This window comes from Chrysochloris asiatica, unplaced genomic scaffold (genome assembly GCF_000296735.1).
Source record: "Chrysochloris asiatica unplaced genomic scaffold, ChrAsi1.0 scaffold00052, whole genome shotgun sequence".
Taxonomy (NCBI): Eukaryota; Metazoa; Chordata; class Mammalia; order Afrosoricida; family Chrysochloridae; genus Chrysochloris; species Chrysochloris asiatica.
The window spans coordinates 18,789,054-18,808,845 of NW_006408570.1; the positions used below are offsets into that span (position 1 = coordinate 18,789,054).

The 19,792-nt window shown below is 35.7% G+C and overlaps 1 protein-coding gene across 1 annotated transcript in view; it reads left to right on the plus strand.

The window, feature by feature from the left end:
- Nucleotides 1-19,792, plus strand: part of USP34 (ubiquitin specific peptidase 34) — a 307,094-nt gene that overhangs the window by 89,666 nt on the left and 197,636 nt on the right. The window contains 5 exon segments of the mRNA XM_006862984.1: nt 7,131-7,212; nt 7,293-7,385; nt 17,820-17,945; nt 18,774-18,903; nt 19,564-19,599. Coding sequence (XP_006863046.1) covers nt 7,131-7,212; nt 7,293-7,385; nt 17,820-17,945; nt 18,774-18,903; nt 19,564-19,599 — 467 coding nt within the window.

Sequence of the window (19,792 nt, forward strand, 5' to 3'; positions counted from 1 at the left end):
CATGGTTTTGGTATGAGGGTTATCCTTGCTTCATTGAAAGTATTAGGTAGTTTTCCATCCTCTTTTGTGTTCTGGAATAATTTGAGTAGAATTGGTGACAGTTCTTCTCTCAATGTTAGGTAGAACTCAGCCGTGAAGCCATCTGGGCCTGGGCTTTTGTTGTTCGGGAGTTTTATGATGACCTGGTCAATTTCTTCTTTTGTTATGGATTTGTTCAAATTTTCTACTTCAGTCTGAGTAAGTTTAGGTAGGTTGTGTTTTTCTAGAAATGTACCCATCTCGTCCAAAGTTTTGAATTTGTTGGAGTACAACTGTTCGTAGTATTCTGTTCCTATCTTTTTGATTTCGTTTGGTTCTGTCCCCTCTGTGGTTTCCAATGCGGTGTATTTGTGTCCTCTCTCTCCTTTCTTTAGTTAGTTTTGCCAGTGGTTTGTCAATTTTATTAATCCTTTCAAAGAACCAGCTTCTTGTCTTGTTGATTCTTTCTTCTTTTACCCAGTCGCTTTTCAGCAGAGTGTTGTTCCGTTTCCATGTATTCTATTTGAATGTTTTGGCCTACTTATTGTTGACTTCTAGTTTTATAACATTATGGTCTGAGATGATGCTCTGTATAATTTTGATGGTTGTGAATTTATTTATGGAGGCTTGCTTTGTGACCTAACACGTGGTCAATTCTGGAGACTGTGCACTGGATACTGTGGATTTATCTATTTCTTTCTTCAGTTCCATTAAGGTTTGCATCATGTATCGTGGTACTCTTTCGTTGGGGGCGTTTATGTTTATTATAGTTATATGTCGTCTTGCTTGATTGACCCTTTGATTGCCTGTCTCCAACTCTCTGAGCCCTGAGTAAAATATCCTGCCTTAAGAACGCACTGAGATCTTAAGCCAGGGCAAGGAGATTTTGGGGGGAGATAGTTATGTCACTTCTTGCAGCTATGTTTTTTCTGGTTCACCCCATTAATCTATCTATCCATCTATCATGTATCCATCCATCCATCCATCCATCTATCCAATTTTTCTTCTTCCTCCTGCTGGAAATGCTGCTTTCCCAACAGCCTGGCCTTAGCCCCACCCTCTAACCTCTGCAGTCGCTGGAGCGACCCGGTGTCCCGCTGGGAAGAATTCCAAAATGCCTTTTTTTTTTTTTGCTTAGCAGCGTGATTCCTCAAAAACGTGAGTTCAGGAGACCGAAATATTAGAACTTATAATAGAACTTACGATAGTTTAGAAAAGAACATACCATGATTCTCTTTCCTGATGACATGTCCAAAAAAGTAAGAGAGCTGAAATATCACCATCTTTGCTTCTTAGGAACATTCTGGTTATCATTTTTCTAAGACTGATTTGTTTGTTCCTTTTGGCAGTCCTTGGTTTTTTCAGTATTCTTGACTAATAGCACAGTTGGAATACATCAATTCTGTCTTTTTTGTTTATTTTCATTTTCCATATTTGGTGCACATGCATTGTTATTTGACTCATAGCGATCCTCTATCAGGCTTTCAAGGAGCGGCTGGTGAGTTTGAACTGTTGATCTTGCATTTCAAATTGACCTTTTGGTTGAGTGTTCATCCTATAGAACCAAACCAGGTCTGCATATGAGGGTATGGAAAATACCAGAGCTTGGGTCAGTTGCACCTTAGTCATTAAAATGACATCTTTCCCTTTTAAATGTTCAAAGAAATTTTTGTATCTAGTAGTCAGTAGTCCATGGTTCATTGGTGATTGTGATGTTGTGTCTTATCTCATTCCATAAATGCTGGCTTGTTTCCTTGTCTGTGGTGTTCTTTATGTCACTCAGAAGTGAAGAAGTTTAGAACACAACTGACACCAAATAGGATTACATCCACAAGTATAGGGGTAATACCTCTGATATTTTAGGGGAACACAACTTAATCCATGACTCCTGGCAGTAGTTATTTTAATTTTTTATTTTGGGGCAGTAGCTATCCTTGTGAGCATAAAGTGGTATAACATTGTGATTTTTGACTTGTGTTTTTCTAAATATTAGTGATGTTAAATATGCTTTTATGTGCTTGTTATTAATCTGTGTAGTATCTTCTTTGGAGAAATACTCAAATCATTTGCCTACTTTTTAGTTTTGTTGAAGTCCAATTTATCTATTGTTTTCTTTTGTTGCTTGTAATTTTGTTGACATATGTAGAAAACTTGACCAATACAGTATGAGCATCGTAGTAGTATTAGCTTTTCAATTCATAAATGGTGTTTTCCATTCATTTAGGTCTTTAATTTCTTTCAGCTTTGTTATATAGTTTTTAGCAAACAAGTCTTTTACCTCCCTTGTTAAATTTATTTCCCTACATATTTTATTTCTTTAAATATCATTTTAAAACTAATTATTTAAATTTTTCCTTGAATTTGTTCAGTCTGTTTATCGCTGACAGTGTAGACACTGAGTTGGTTTTTGTGTGTTGTTACTGTACCCTGCAACCTGTTTCTTTTGGTATATTCGTAGGGATGGAATTGTCTTTTAATTTTGATGAACCAAACACAGCTGATTCTTGGACACCACAAATCCACATATAACTGACTCCCCCCGAACTTAACTACTAATAGCCTATTGTTAACTGGCAGACTTACCAATAACATAGTTAATGGATATATACTTTATTTTATTTGTATTATTACAGCACCCAGATAAAATCTACATTTTTAATTATAAAAAGTGCAAGGTTTGCATAGCTGCGGTGATGACTTCACAAATTTTCTCTCCCTTCCCCCCTCACTGCCATTTTTTTTATATTGGTTCTTATCCTGGCTTCATTTGTCTTGAAATGGTGAGCAACCACAGCTATAGACTATTAAGCAATTAAACTTTTTCTTGTAATGTTATGACTTATCTCTACTTCTTGGGAGCACTTCCAGTTTCACTGGTGACATTTCATATGGGTCTCCTGGCATTTTTCAAGTTTCATGGTGTTAGAAATGAATCCCGATGTCGCATAAAAGACACTCAGTGAGACTAAATTACCTTGGCAAAGTAAAATTTACTCTTGCAAGAGGGTGCCTGCGCATAGCTGTACATACACAAACAGGCTAGCGAGCACACCGAGTGGGCAGTCCACTCGGGTTTTTAATCCCTGACGTGCGTCTCAAGGCTGTGTCTCACCCTATTGGCTAGGGTTTTGACCGCACAATCTATTCCCTTACTCGGTTGGCTAGTTCAAATTTTTAAGGCGCACATTCCTACTTTAGGAAAAGAAGAGAGGGGTCAGTCTTTGTTCCAGGAAGTAGTTTAAGGAAAAAGAAAGTTATCATAAATTCCTTACTCCAGGAAGTGGTTTAAATAAAAAGAAAGGGACTATAAATTCTTTACTCACTTCAGGAAGTAACCAAAGAAAAAGAGAGAGATCATAAAGTCTTTACTTCAGGAAATAAAAAAAAGTTACCTGAATATTACAATAAACAGGATTATAATTTTTTTCCACAATGGTATTTGCAGTAAACACAATGAAAAATGTGAAAGAATGGTGAAAGATCACTCTTTACTGCAATACACGAATTTACTGGAGAGATGAACTATAAACATGGAGATGATTAGCATCACATGACATTTAAATAAAAGATCTGCAGTTAAAGAAAGTTATGTGGATAAATGGACCCTCATAGTTCAAACTTGTGTTGCTAAGGGTTAACAATATATCTTTTTCTTGTCTTTTGTGTGTGCTTTTGCTGTCATATGTAAGAAACTATCGTCAAATCAAAGATTTGTCAAATAACTGCTTTCTTCTAAAAGTCTTAAAATTTTCCTTCATTGGTTTATTGTTAAAAATTATGTTTTATATATGGTATAAAAGACTACATTAAAGGGTATTGACACCTTTGTTAAAAATCACAGATATAGATGTATTTATTTCAGTTCTCCATTCTGTTCCATTGGTATTTTGGGCTATCTTTCTTTCATACTATACTGTTTTGATTTAGTGCAGGTTTGTAAGTGCTATCTTCCTACTTTGTTCTTCTTTTTGATGAATGCATTGCCTATTCTGGGTCCCTTGAAATTCTACATGAATTTCAGGAGGGGAATTTGCATTTCTGCCAACAAAAATACAATTGGAGTTTTGGACAGTTGAGAGTAGTACTATTATCTTAACAATAATAAGTCTTCGATCATGACAAATGGATATATTTCCATGTATTTTGGGTTTCTTTACTTTTCCTTAGCCCATGGTTCAATATGTAAACAAAATTAGGTAATTGGGAAGTACGATACTTGGCAAATTGGTAAATAGAAGCTCTTGCTAAAGTTTATTTCCTAGTTTTACTTTTCCATGTGATTTTATCTTTTGCCCATACACCGGTGTTAGTGTATATGAATATGTTAAATATAGAAGTTCTTAATTGCCCCATTCTTGTAAATATTAGTTGTCTTTTAAATTATATATTAAGCAAGTTTTTCATCATTAAATATTGTTGATGACAATTAAATAACTTCTCGTTATGCTGGAATCTTTAAAAAATATCCTTAAATGAATTTATGTTAAAAAAAAAAGGTAAATTTCTGAAAATTTAACTTTATGCGTAAATGCTGGACTGCAGTCGGTTTGAGCAACAAGGTCTGTGCTTCAGGCTCACCACCCACTCCTTGGAAACCCTATACAGGGTCGCTATGGTTCGGAACAACATTTACTTCATATTTTATTTTAGTTATATTTCTACTGCTCTTGTCAGTTAAAAGAAAATACTCTTAGTTATCTACCAGAAGCAGTTAAGAAGTAAAATCAATCTAAACATTCCATATACTAGGGGATTTCGGTCTAACTTAAGTTAAATAGTATATGAATTGAATCATCATAATTAAAGAAATTTGGAGTGTACTATTTCTGTATGCCAACGGAATCCTGCTACTTTCGTTATTCATTGCTTATAATTGTCAGTTATAATTGTATTTCATTTACTTCTGAAATAAACCATTTAATAAAAATTTTCTAGCAAGTATACTTGACCTTACAATTTACTAGAAAGTTTTGTTTTCATATGCATGTATTTGTATATGTATATATCTTGCTAATAGAATATATTTTAGCATAGCATTTATGGTTAGTTATTTGTATACCATTCTCCACTTACTATTTTTAATGGCTTGGTGGCTAGCTATGGTAAAATTATGCCACACATTATTATGGATAATTTACTTTAATAGAATAGACAATATCACAAGTAAAGGACTTTTGTTGTTGTGGTTATGTGCCGGGGAGTCAGTTCCGAATCATAGTGACCCTGAACAGGGTTTCCGAGGCTGTAAATTTTTACGAGAGCAGAAAGGCTCATCTTTATCCCACTGAACAGCTGGTAGTTTTGAACTGCTGACCTTGTGGTTCGCAGCCCAATTCATTACTGCTAAGCTACCAGAGTTCCTTAAAGGACTTTTACTTGTGGTCAATAAAATCTAGAGCAGTTTGGGAGTTGTTAAAAATACACAAGTTCTGTACAATCCAGCCATTATTTTTCTTGGTAGGTATTTACCCAATGTCTGTCATTAGATCACTGGATAAACAAAATGTGGTTTATCTAGACAATAAAGTATTACTCAGCAGTAAAAAGGTATGGACTGTTGATATACATAGCAATATGGATGACTTTTATGCTAAGTGAAATTAGCTAGATAAAAGATGCATATAACTATATGTAGTAGGACTAAAATTTTTGAGAAAATTCAGACTGAAATAGTTATTATTACTAATTGTAGCCACTATAAGTGACAAGAAGCAGCTTGGTGGTTGCCTAGGGAATGGGATGTGGAAGATGGAGAGGACTGGATTGCAACGTGCCTCAAGTAAACTTTTGGGGGTTTAGTATGCGTTCATTATCTTGATGGTGGTATGGATTCACAGATAGATATGCATTGTTAAACTCATCAAATTGTACATGCATCAGAAAGTATCAGTTTTTTGTACGTCCTGTGTCTCAGGGCTCTAAAGAGAACTCACTGATAAATCCAAAGTATCTTATAGAGTCCTGGTATGGCACTGTGGGTTAATATGCTGGACTGTAAAGTCAATTTGGACTGCAAGGTCGTTGGTTCAAGATCACCAGCTGAGCCGCTTCTTGAAAACCCTATACAGAGTCACTGTGGGGTGGAACCGACTTGATGGCACTTAACAACTTATTTTATTATGGTTAGTTTTAAAATTAGAGGTTAGTTTTTATGCCAGTGAGTTATTCTAAAAGATCATTAGTAGCTTGCTCTTCATAAAAAAAACATACTGGTGTTTCCGAGGACATGATGGTAGGTTTGAACCACCAACCTTGTGGTTAGCATTCCAGTGCTTATCCTACAGAACCACACTAGGACTCCTGTGGGACTGTCTGTTTAAACCAAACAATCAAAACCACTTGCCATAAAGTCATTTCAGGTTCATGGCAACAGTTTGAGTAGAAATGCGCTCAAGTAGGGTTTTCAGTGGCTGACTTTTGATAAGAGGATAGCCAGGCCTTTTTTCTTCCAAAGTACCTGAATAGACTTTAACAGCGTTTCAGTCAGAGACTGAGTATATTGACTGCTTACGCCACCCAGAGACTTTAGTCAGTGCTTTTTAAAAATAAAGTTAACATTTGAAAAGATGAAGAATTCAGTACTAATAAGTATAACTAAGTTGCTCTGAATAGCCCATTGGTATCTTAAAGACCACCTTATTGGAGTCTTTGTTAGTATCAGGCAGGAGACTTGCGGTTTGGTTTTCCTTTTTAAATTCTTTTTGTAACCGGTTTTCCTATGTCATCCTCATAGAAGGTGTTTTGGGAAATCTGTCTTGTGAGAAGGGAAGTTCTTGAAGAGGAAAATATATCACTAAATAGGTTTTCCACTGATGTTCTCATCTGTGTTCCTGGTTGACATTGTTATCCTTAGTCTTTAGTTATTTACTGCTTATGTTAAGACACAAAATATTAGAATTTCTTACATTTCATTATTGTTATTGTTTGTGATACTTTGAACAGCTAATTGTGTGTAGTCACTTCTTTTGATGAATTAATTTAGGTTTTTAACAGAATCTGCCTTTTATACAGGGGAACGGATAGTAACAGTTTGAAAATCTCACCAATACCCCCACCCCCAGCTTTTCTTTTTCTTTTTTAATGTAGTAACTGTTTTTATTATTTGACTTTAGGTCCATTGCAAAAGAACTTGCAGACTGGCTTATTAGCAACAATGTGGTAGAACATATATTTGGACCAAATTTACATATTGAGGTTTGTAGATTACATGGCTTCTCTGCTTTATTGAGAATGAAGAATATTTAAATAAAGTATAATAACATTTTCTCTTCCAGATTATCAAGCAGTGCCAAGTGATTTTGAATTTTTTGGCAGCAGAAGGACGACTGAGTACTCAGCATATTGACTGCATTTGGGCTGCAGCACAGGTAACAACAACTCACATTTATTGATTGCTTCCTAATTGTGAATTGTGTCTTCTAAGTACTTTTGCGTCCCTCTGAGGTAAGTTCCATTATCATTTCCATTTTATAGATGACAACAAGACATGGGTCTGTAAATCTGGCTTTCGGAGTTCATGTCTAATACGTTCCTAGTATATCTGAGAGAAATCAAGAGTTGGAGGTTCTTCACAAAGCCACCTTGGTTTAATGAAAAGATGTTTCCTTGTTATTCTCATTCATGCAATTTACCCTTCCCATCCTGAGTGTTTGGATTGTTTTGTTTTTGACTAAGCATATATTCACATGGTTCCAGGTCCAAAACGTAAATGTAAAAGAATATATTACACATTTTTCTTTTTTTTTGGGGGGGGGGTGCATACAATTCTTCTTAATCCTTTCAAGTTACAAAGATTTTTTTTGTATAAATAACTAACTTGCGTACATTTCTCTTTCCTTTTCTTCCTGTTTTCCAAAAGTGTAGTATACTTGTCAGATTTGACTTTCTTCCGGTAACAATTTATTATGAAGATAATTTCTTGTATTTTTAAGACTGTTTCATTATATGTATGCGCCGTAATTTAACTAATGAACTGTGGACGGGCATATATTTTCCCCTTAATCTTTTCTTTTGTAAACAAGTCTACAATAACTTCTAATATAGTCATTTCACTCACATGCATTGTTACTATGTGGGATGAAATTCTACTTACAAGTAGAACTGATACATTAAAATATGTGGTTTATTTGTGATAGGTGTTGGTATGACAGTGCTGTTTATCTAATTGCATTATCAATAGAAAATATTGTTAGCACAAATGTTGATCTTTGTTAATCTGATTTTATCTGTACATATTATTGTTGTTGTTGTGAAATGCTATCTGGTCGGTTCCGACCCATAGCGACCCTGTATAGGGTTTCAGAGGAGTAGCTGGTGAGCTTGAACTGCCTACCTTGCAGTTCAAATGGCTTTGCAGTATGGCACATTAACCCACAGCCGCACACCAGGACTCCATTGTTAAGCACTGTGGAGACTCCATTGTTAAGCACTGTCGAGTTAGTTTTGACCTTAGAGACCCTGTACAGGGTTTTTGAGGCTGTAAATCTTTACGGGAGCAGAAAGCCACATCTTTCTCCTGCGGAACAGCTGGTAGTTTCGAATTGCTGACCTTAAGGTTCGCAGCCCAATTCGTAACCACTTTGCTACCAGGGCTCCTTATTTATACATATAGACACACATATATGTATTAAAGTTATGAACAAGGCTGGAAATCTTGTATTTGAGACCCAGTTTTGTATTTGCTGGGAATGTTGTTAAATAATCTGCCTTTTATTAGGTGGTTGGGTGTTGTTTTTTTGTTTTTTTGTTTGTTTGTTTGTTTTCTGAGAGCTCTTTTTGTATCAGTAAAATTGGTCTTTGGTCTGTGATGAGTTATGACTATTCTAATTGTGGTCTTTTGCTTAAGATGTATTTTCGCTGTGCAGTTTAAAATTTATGGTTGAATTTATAAATTTTTATGGACTATTTTGTATTATGATTTGAAATACCTTGTTTATATACCGTTATGATAATTTCCCTTTAGCTTCTTTCTGTATGCTTTCACTTTTTAATTTTGTATTGAATTTTGCCATCCAGTTTGAAGTTATCTTGGTTTAAGGGTTTATGTTTGGATCTAGCTAGTTTTCCACCTCTGTTTTATTTTCTGTCACCTATCTCAATTCCATTTGCTCAGTCCTCTTTTTTTTTTAATCACTCATCTGTAATATCACTGTTATGTTGATTATATCAATTCTTGTGCTTTCTAGACTGACATACTGATATATCTAGTCATGACTAGTACCAGAGAACGGTAAACCATGGCCATCAGGCTGGCTACCTGTTTTTGTAAATGAAGTTTTATTGCCACACAGCCATGCCTCCCTTCTATCTCTAGCCTTCCACTGCAATATGTTATTATCAAAAATCTTTTACCTATTTTAAATTAATTTATCATTACATTTTAAGGAGTTTTGCATAAATTCATGTAAATTATGGTGATAATGGTTATAATTTAAAAGGAGTGAATAGCTTTTTTAATGTAGATTTTCATGTCTCAATGGACAAGAGCCAAATTGCCAAATAATTACAGGGGAACTTAAATATCATCTGATAATGCATTTATTGTACAAATTTTTCTATGTACAAGAGGGTCATGAATTTGATGTCATTCAGAGAGGTTGTTGTAGTTATGTGTCATCTCGTTAGTTTGGACACATAGTGATGCCGTATGACAGAGTAGAATTACCCCATAGCATTTTCTTGACTGTAATCTTTATGGATGCTGATCACCAGGTCTTTTTACCGCTTGCTTGCTGGGTAGACTTAAACTGCTTATCTTTTGCTCCCTCAGAAAACTTGTATAGGGTCTCGGTGAGTCAGAACTGATTTTCAGCACTTAAAAACAACAACAACAAAACATCCAACAGGTTTTGGTTTCACTCGTCAGATGGTGCTGTAAGATAAACACAGAGTTTTTATCACAAGGTTGGTGGTTAAAACCCACCAGCTGCTCTTTGGAAAATCTATACAGAATCGCTGTGAGTCAGAACCGACTCCATGATACTTAATAGCAACAACTTTTGGTTAGCAGCAGAACATCTAACTGTTGTACTTTCAGGACTTCTTTCACATGCGAGTGATACCAAATTGTAGAATCACTGGTATATATTGTTGTAACTGTTAGCTTTTGCATGTCTGTTTGTAAAAGTATTTAGATTACTGCCTATGAGGCTTTGCATGTTAGCCTGTGAAATTTTATTAATATCACGTACAGGTAAAATTTTGTTGAAGATAATTCAAAATAGGCCACAACAGTACACTGACAGGGAACTGCCAAAACTGCCAGGACGTGGAACAAGAAATAGCATTAATGGCATCAGGTGGATTTTGTCTGAAAACAGAATACTTGTGCTTTATTGACTATGCAGAGGTTTCAGCTTTGTGGATCGTGACAAGTTATATGTAATATTGTGAAGCATGAGTATTCTAGAGCACATCACTGTGCTCATGAGAAAACTGTCCGTAGAACAAAAGGCAGTTTGTTCAAACAGTACAAGAGAATACTGAATGGATTTAATCAGGAAAGGTGAGCTGCTGGATTATATCTTTTAACCATACCTATTCAGTCTGTATGCTGAGCAAATAATCCAAGAAACTGGATTATGTGAAGAAGAACTTGACATCAAGATTGGAAGAAGACTCATTAATAGTCTGTGATATGCAAATGACACAACCTTCCTTGCTGAAAGTAAAAAGGACTTAAAATACATTCTGACGACAATCAAAGACTGCAGCCTTCGGTATCGATTGCACCTCAGTGTAAAGAAAGCAAAAATCCTCATGAATGGATGATCAATAAATGGTAAATGGAGAAAAGATTAAAGTTGTCAAAGACTTCATTTTACTTAGATCTACAATCAACTCTCATGGAAGCGGCAGTTAAGAAATCAGATGATATTTTGTGTTAGTCAAATCTGTTGTACAAGACCTCTTTAAAGTTTTAAAGAGTAAAAATATCAATTTGAGAACTAAAGTGCACCTTTACAATATACAGTATTTAAAAATATACAGTATTTTAAGTAACCTCATATGCTTTTGAAAGTTGGACAACGAATAAGAAAGACCCTAGAAGAATTGATGCATTTGAGTTGTGGTGTTGGAGAAGAATATTAAAAGTACCATGGACTGCCAGAAGAACAAACAAATCAGTGTTGGAAGAAATGCAGCCATTTTCGTCTCTCATACTTCAGACATGTTACCAGGAGGGACCAATCCCTGGAGAAGTTCGTCATGCTTGGTAAAGTGGAGGATCAGCGACAAAAGGGAAGACCACCAACGAAATAGGTTTGCACAGTGACAGCAGCATTGTACTCAGATGTAACAATAATTGTGAGGATGGTGGAGGTCCATGCAGCATTTTGTTCTGTTGTGCATAGGTTTGCTATGATTTGGAACTGACTTGATGGCATCCAACAATGTAGATGTTCTTGGGTGTTGTGAAATCTTTTTTCATTAGATGTTTTTGGTAAACTTTTTGTGGTTTGAGTGAAGGTTTCCACATAAGATAATCAGTTTTACATTCAATAAATCATATCCTTTGTTTCATCCAATTGCATTCCCTTCCACACAGTAACAACTATGCCACTTCCTCCCTTTTGTTCCTATTTCCATTCTACCCTCCTTCACATCCCTTCTCAACCTTGTCCTTAGGTAAATGTTGCCCTTTTGATTTTGAATCATTGAACAGAAGCAGCAGTGGTTGGGAAAGAAAAGCAGAATAAAAGAAGAAGAAATGATAGTGGAGATAGAAAGGATAGAAAGCAAGGGAGAGGAAGAAGAGGAAGAAAGAATAAACAAAAACAATGCAAGGAAAAAACCAGGGCAGGTGCCAGACCCAGAGAGGAGAAAATACTGGGTTCTTCTGCTAGTCAAGGACCTCACATTGTTCAAGGAATGAGAAGGTAACATTCTCAACCCTAGATGATGTTCCTTTCATGCTTGCTAGGTGTTATCTGTTCTGGGCACCCAATCTGAAGTAGTTCAGGCAGTCCTCAAAGCAGTGAGGTGGGTGGGGAGGTGATCAAGATGCTTCCTTCCCAGAGGGCAGGTGAGAGGAAGAGGTTTTGCTAGTCCAGGGCTGGCCAGGATCACCTCTGTATATCTGGAGCAGGCCACATCTAATTCCAGGTACTGTGGTTGATTCTGGTAGTTCTCCACTCCCTTTTATGCAGATCCAACCTCCTGGAAAGCAGAAACTACACTTGAAGTGTAAGCAAGTGGGGGCTGGCTTCACCTTTGGTCACCAGTGTAATGTGGGGTGGTGGCAACTGTGTGCCACTGAGTTGGTTCCGACGCTTAGTGACCATGTGTTGGGTTTCAGAGGCTGTAAATCTTTACGGGAGCAGAAAACTTCATTTTTCTCCCATGGAGCAAGTTGCAGATTCAAACTAAGTCTCTTTTAGTTAAAACCCAGCTCATAATCCATTGTGCTACCAGGTCTCCTAACTAATGTGTACAAGAAAAAAATTCACACCTTTCTCTCCCATCAATAAACAGTATGACTGTGAGCCACCTATTGTCTTCTTTCCCTCATAGTCAGCTGTTTAGGTTCAAGATGGCCACGCTGTACGTAGCCTGCTGATAAAAAGATTACCAGTCTCCTTTCCCCACCCTATGCATATACTCAGCTGCTTTTCCTTGTAAAGGCTAGTCCCAAGACTGGCCAGAGCTGGCTTTGCACATTAAGAACAGGACCAGCTTGAAAACGGGGTTAATGTGAATAGCCTCCCCTCCTTTAATGGTGCTCACATCTGAGGGTGCTCACCTCTGTGCCGCTCCGTCTTCTTTGAGAACTTGAGCTTCCAAGGAGTGGATGTGGGTGAGTGCCAGCCTCTCCCCTGGTTACAAGGAGAGTATGACAAACAAAAGAATAATTGAACCTTTATTTCCATGAACCACCAGTATGTTTTTGGCAATGCCAATATGTTTTCTTTTTTCTGAAGCTCACAAAAGTTTAAGATGGCGGCACCACATCTGGTCTGCTAGTGCAGGTCCTCCGTCTGCTTTTTCTTTTCGCCATGTCTGTTAAGCTTTCTTTCTTAGTAAACATTCACTTCATTTCTCTTTCCCCTTCTTCTGAAGCTCAGGCTTCCAGGATTATTGTCTGCATCTGTTATATTAGTTTTTTCGTATTTGGTTTTGTGGAGAACCTATATAGTTTTTCTGCCTAGTCCGCCATCTTGAGCCACTTTCCTCATTTGATTTCTATCTGACAACTTTTTCTAGGTGCATAGAAGCATAACAGCTTGTAGTCTTCTCTTTTATGTCACCAGGCTTTCAGTTTGTGGATCTTCTCGTTGAAAAGGTGAAAAAGGTGCCAGTACCTAGACTTCAAAGCTATGACTTTATACAGTTCTTCCTGCTAGGTAAGATTAAGTTGGCTGCTTGTATACTTGATTGATGGATGGACGACTGATAAAGTTATCTTCTGTAGAAAGATTACTTAAGTCTGTTCCTTTCTTTTCGTGTCTCTCTCTTGGCATTCATCAGCTTCACTACTTTTAGCGTAGAGCCTTTCCCATTTAAATTGAAAAGATACATTTCTACCTCTTCTGTAGGCACCCTACAAACTAATTTACTCAGAGCTACCCTTTTTTTTTTTTTTCCTGCCTATTATATTTTTTGAGGTATTCACATTCATTTTAATCTTTCAGAAATTTGTTGAAATCTTAACCTGTTTGTATAATTGTTTTTTGTGTGTGTGTGTGTGTGAGTTCTTTTTATTCATGACTGTTTTCAAGACTGAATTGTTTCCTGGTTTGAATTTTTTGTTGCCGTGTGTTTCATTAATGGAAAGCATTTTGAATGAAATGGGAGAAAAAAATTTTAATAGATAATATGACTTGTTGTTGTTAGGTGCCATCGAGTCGGTACTGACTTAGAATGACCGTGTGCACAACAGAACAAGACGCTGCCTGATCCTGGGGCAACCTCACAATTGTTGCTATGCTTGAGTGCATTGATGCTGCCACTGTGCCAAGCCATCTCATTGGGGGGGACCTCCCTCTTTTTCTCCAACCCACCACATTACCAAACATGATATCCTTCTCCAGTGTCTGTCTGGTCCCTCATGACAATATGCCCAAAGTATGAAAGTTAAAAGTCTGGCCATCCTGACTTCCAAGGAGCACTCTGGCTGTATTTCTTCTAACACGGATCTGTGTGTTCTTTTGGCAGTCCATGGTACTTTCAGTATTCTCCAATACCATAACTCAAATGCATGAATTCTTCTATGGTCTAACTTACTTACTTACGATCCAACTTTTGCATGTACATGAGGTCATTGAAAGTACCATGGCTTGCGTCAGGCGCACCTTAGTCCTTAAACTGACATCTTTGCGCTTCCAACACTTTAACGAGGTAATTTGAGGAGGCTTCAGAAAGGTTATTTGAAACATTCCATTGTCTATTAATGCTGTTTTTCCATGAACTTTATGAAGCCTGCTAGTCATTAAAGGTTCAAGTAATTGGTTTTCTTCAATGAAAGATAAGGAAATAAGCATTTTTTTTTTTTTTACCAATTTCCCATTTCCAACTCATAATTTTTATTATTTATTATTTGTACTTTTACCCATTTCATATTCCTGAAATTCTGTATTGTAAACCTAATCTCTGCAGTTGTTTAGTATTCATTTTGTATTTGAATATAGGACTCAATGCAAATTCTTTCTCATTCCTCTTTTTCTCATCCCTGAGTTATTTGTATTTACTTGTAAAATTCAGAGTGACCTTTTTCTTGTCAATAAAGAAATAGGTATGAATGTTATACTGTGGCTTTTTGCATACTTATGAATGTCTATATTCTTTATATTTGAAGAACTTGTCTGAATATAAAATACCTAATCACTTTTATTTTCCTTCAGAAATTTGCAGTAGATGTTATAAGTAATAATCTTGTTGTGTACCATCAAGTTGGTTCCAACTAATGGTAACCCTGTATGATAACAACATAACTCCCTTAAGCTTTTCCTTAGTGAAATTTTTGTAGGGGCAGATTTTTAGGTGCTTTTCCCCATGAATGGTGGGTTTGAACCACCCAACATTCTGGGTAGCATTCATGTGCTTCGCTATTGAGCCACCTGGGCTCTTAGTAGTCCATTGTGTTCTTACGAATGTGACTGTTCTGTTTTTCAACTTTTGCCAAGATATATAAGGAGCCCTAATAACATAGTGGGTTATAAGTTGGACTGCAAACCACAAAGTCAGCATTTTAAATCTACCAACTGGCTGCTCTGCAGGAGAAAGATGAGGCTTCCTGTAAAGATGTGTACAGCTCAGAAACCCTATATAGGGTTGCTGTGACTTGGAACCAACTCTGTGGCACATTACCACCACCAAGATATATATATTTATTTATTTATTTATGTTTTCCAGCTTGATATTTCTCATTTTTTTTTTTATAAGTTCATGAATAACATGAGGTTTTTATTTTTAATTTTTTTGAGCATTTTGGTTGATGGCTTTCAACATATACTATGTTGTTACGTGCTGACTTATAGCAACCCTGTATAGGGTTTCTGAGGAGCGACTGGTGAGTTTGAAACACTGACCTTGTGATTGAAACTGACCTTGCGATTGAGTACTTATCCGTCGGTTCCACAACAGGACTCCCAACATATATTACTGCATAATTTGTTATCTTTCTCTTTTTCATGATAAGTAGTGAACCAGTTTCCCGCTGCCATCATTACCTGGAACTCAAGTCATGCGCTCTTAAGAATATTTTTATGTACTTTTTGACTTTGCTTTCATAATACCCAAAACAAACCTAATCTGCTATCAAGTTGATTCCAACTCATAGTGACGCTTTAGGAGTAGAAGTACCCTTTGGAGTTTCTGACACTGTAAATGGTGCTCCCAGGGAATATCTACTAGGTTTGAACCACTGACCTAGAGGTTAGCAGCTCAGTATGTAGGTCATTGCACCCTTAGAGCACCTTGTCTTCATAAGATGAATGTCAAAAGCCTACCCAACAGTTTTCATTTCAGTTACAAAATTTCATTATTTTCCTTTAAGTGTCTTCTTACTTAGAGATAGCCAACAAAGTCATTGATGATCAAGATTACATCTACTTTCTTGAATGGTTAAATTGATAACAAATCAGTGTCATTTAAATACTGTGATCAGTTTTTAATTGGCAAAGTGTATTTTAATAGTTGTTTTCCACAAAGCAAGCTTATCAATGGTAATTGTAATGTAGTCTAGTTATAATGTTAACTAAGACTGTAAGAGCAGGGTTGGTGACCACAAGATTAATAGTTAACAGTCACTCTAAAGAAGAAAGGTGAGGCTTTCTGTTCCTATAAAGATTTACAGACTTGGAAACCCTATACAGAGTCACCATGAGTTGGAATCCACTCACTGGCACACAACTGCCTCCACCATATTATAATTATTGGTCCTGGTTTGACGCTAACCGCAGGGTCACCAGTTCAGACACACCAGCCACTCTTCACAATCCATATATGTGGTTGCTATCAGTTGCAACCCACTCAACAGCACTTAATAACTAAAATTAAGAAAGCACCCTGGTGGCACTGTGGGTTACGTGTTGGACTGCTAAGTACATGCTAGCAATACAGTCTCAGAAACCCCGTAAGAGAGGTTGCTAAGAGTCAGAATTGACTAGATAGCAGTGGGCTTGGCTTTGGGGTATGTTTAGGTTTTTTATATTAAAATTAACATTCCTAGAGAAGACTTACTAAAAGAGTCAACTTATAATTTGATGACTCACTTTTCTTTGAAATCAAATGTTTATAGTTTTGAAGTGCTAATTTATTTTTTAAATGGACAATTAATTTAGTAATATTATATTAAATAGGGGTGTTGAAGTAAATAGTATAGTTTGTAAGAACATAAAATTCCCAACATAAAATTCTTTGAATATGATTTTGTTGTTTTTATGCATATTTCATATTTTGTTTCAGAGCTAGGTTGTATATATTCATCCAAATGCAGAAGACAGCAGAAGACTGTATGTTTTGGATCCAACTATAAAATTCACTAGAAATACTTGTATTTTCTTATAACTCTTTGAAGTATTGAAAATAATTAGGATAATCCCCGCTTTTAACTTTTGAGAGTTCCTAAATTGAGAAACATGTTTGTTTGTTCTTTTAAAATATTGATTTTTTTACATAATAGCTTTATGGATATAAAAAACACAATTGCTTTATATGACATTGTAATGTTTACTAGTCATATCCTTGTAAATATGCTTTCCTCATGTTTTTGCATATTTGTTTTTTCATTAAACAGGTTTTTCTTTAACACTGGTTCTTTATTATGCAGACTTATAGAATTTTCTATGCTGTTCATTAGTAAAATAGAAGTGGTATATAAATACTTGTAAACATTTAATATAAGAGGCATGATACAATTAAAATATTTTAGTTTCCTCTCGAAATCGCAATTTATAGAATTCCTAATTGCCTCCATTTTTATTTTTTAGCTTATTTTTATATCACATGCACTTAACTGGAATCTTCTTTATATTGGGATTCTGAAAACTATCCATTGGAGGTTTTCTTTTTGTATGGTGGGCCTTTAAAAATATTTGTGGAAAAATTCCCTTATCTTTTAATTATATTTTACCATGAATATTTTGAAGCTCCCTCATAGTTAGAAAAGTAAAGTTGCAACTAATTTGATTATATTAAATATTTAAGATAATGATTTATTAAGTGGAATTTTACTTTTACAGTTTCATATAGTATCATTTATGATATTTAGTAACTAGCATATTATCAACAAATTTTAAGAATCAGCTAATTTATTTATGTTGGCTGTTTTTTTGACAATTATGTCTGCTTTTATTTTTTAGTTGAAGCATTGTAGTCGGTATATACATGACTTATTTCCTTCACTCATCAAGAATTTGGATCCTGTACCACTTAGACATCTCCTTAATCTGGTTTCAGCTCTTGAGCCCAGTGTTCATACTGAACAGGTAAAACGTTTAGTGGTGGTTTTTTTTGTAAAATGAAAATTTATCTGTGATTCATAATTGTAGTTTATTCCTTTTGGTATATATTTAAATTAGTCAAAAGTAAAAGACTCACTGCCATCAAGTTGATTTCAACTCATAGCAATCCTTTGGAACAGAGTAGAATTGCCCCGTAGGATTTACAGGGCTGTAATTCTTTCTCTTCTCCCCCCCACCCCCCGAAATAACCACAGTTTACATTTTAATGAATATTTCATCCTGATTGTTGCACTGTGGGATAAACGCTGGAGGGCATGGTTGATTTGAACCAGAAGGTCTGCAGAACAGACTCGATAGCACTTAACTAGACACACATACATTACTTCCCTGTTATACGTATTACTTCTAGTTCATCCCTTCCATTAAAGATGTTTTCTTTCCCTTTCATTTAAAGCTACTCTTTATTGATTTTAACAAACTCCATGAGATATTTTATCCTCAGGTCCACATTAGGACTAGCCTTTAATAATCTGAAGATAGAATTCATATGCTTAAAGGAAAACATTAATATGAAACCCTTCATAGAGCTAGATGTAGCAAGAAACATTACTTGGGTACAAAGTAGGTAAAGTTCAAATTTTTTAAAGTAGGTTTTTGGGGAGGAGGGCTGTAATTCTTTATGAAAGCAAACTACCACATCTTTCTTCTTTTGAACACCAACCTTTTGTTAAGCAGCTGATTTGTTTTACCCTCAGCATCACCAGGACTTGCTTTTAATTAGACAAAAGTTATACTAAATTTGTTAATGTTGTTGCCTTGAACTTCTGACTTCACCTTCTCCTTTTTTTTCAGACATTGTACTTGGCATCCATGCTAATTAAAGCATTATGGAATAATGCACTAGCAGCTAAAGCTCAGCTATCCAAACAGAGTTCTTTTGCGTCTTTGTTAAATACTAATCTTCCCATTGGAAATAAGAAAGGTTAGTAAAGTATAAGACATTATATTTATTAATGTTAAATTTGCAGTATTTTCTACTAAGTAGTTATAATTCAGCCTTAATTTAAAAGATAAGTGTTAGGTTTGGAGCCAGAATATGTGTGATCAAAGGGTAAACAAACTGGAATGGATGTTTTTGATTTACCGTTCAGATAAAATGAGGTAATAAAGTTTTAGTAGTCATTGGATTTTCTACATATTTAGTGGTCTTTGCCTTTCCTTTTTTTTTTTTTTAAGTTTCATGAAAATTTGGAGACTTTTTGTTTAGGGTGAATGAAGGTTTGTTTTGCAGCTAATTTTAAGAGCAGTATATAATGATACAATTCTTTTTTGTTTTAAAGTTTCCTAGCATATCAGTTGCTTTCTTGTATATCTTTTACATATATAGCTTTCAAGGGCTTTCTAAAACTTTATCTACTTTTACCCTTATTTTTCTCTCCTGACATCATATAGTACTCTTTTCTTAGACTTTTCTGTACCAGGCACCCATAGCAGCTAGTACAGTTGATGGGGACTTACATTATTGTAGGTTCCCCCACCTGTATCTCTGATGATTATGTAATATGAACAGTTGATAACCTGTCCCAAAGAAGCTCAGTCACTTAGAATGTTTCCCTCCTCTTTTTTTTTCATTTTCCTTCAGAAGAAGAAGAGCTCAGAAGAGCAGCTCCATCACCTTGTAAGTTAAGTCTTAGAAATGCATGACAACATGACTAATAGTTTTCTTTTGGTGATCATAGAGAGTTAATTGATTTTATATTTTAGTATACCTTACCAGAATCATAAAGTTCATTTGCAGAAGGGACCTGTGAACCTGTGCTAGTTACTCAGCTATGCTACTCATTTTACTTAAAATCATTATTTATCTTGAC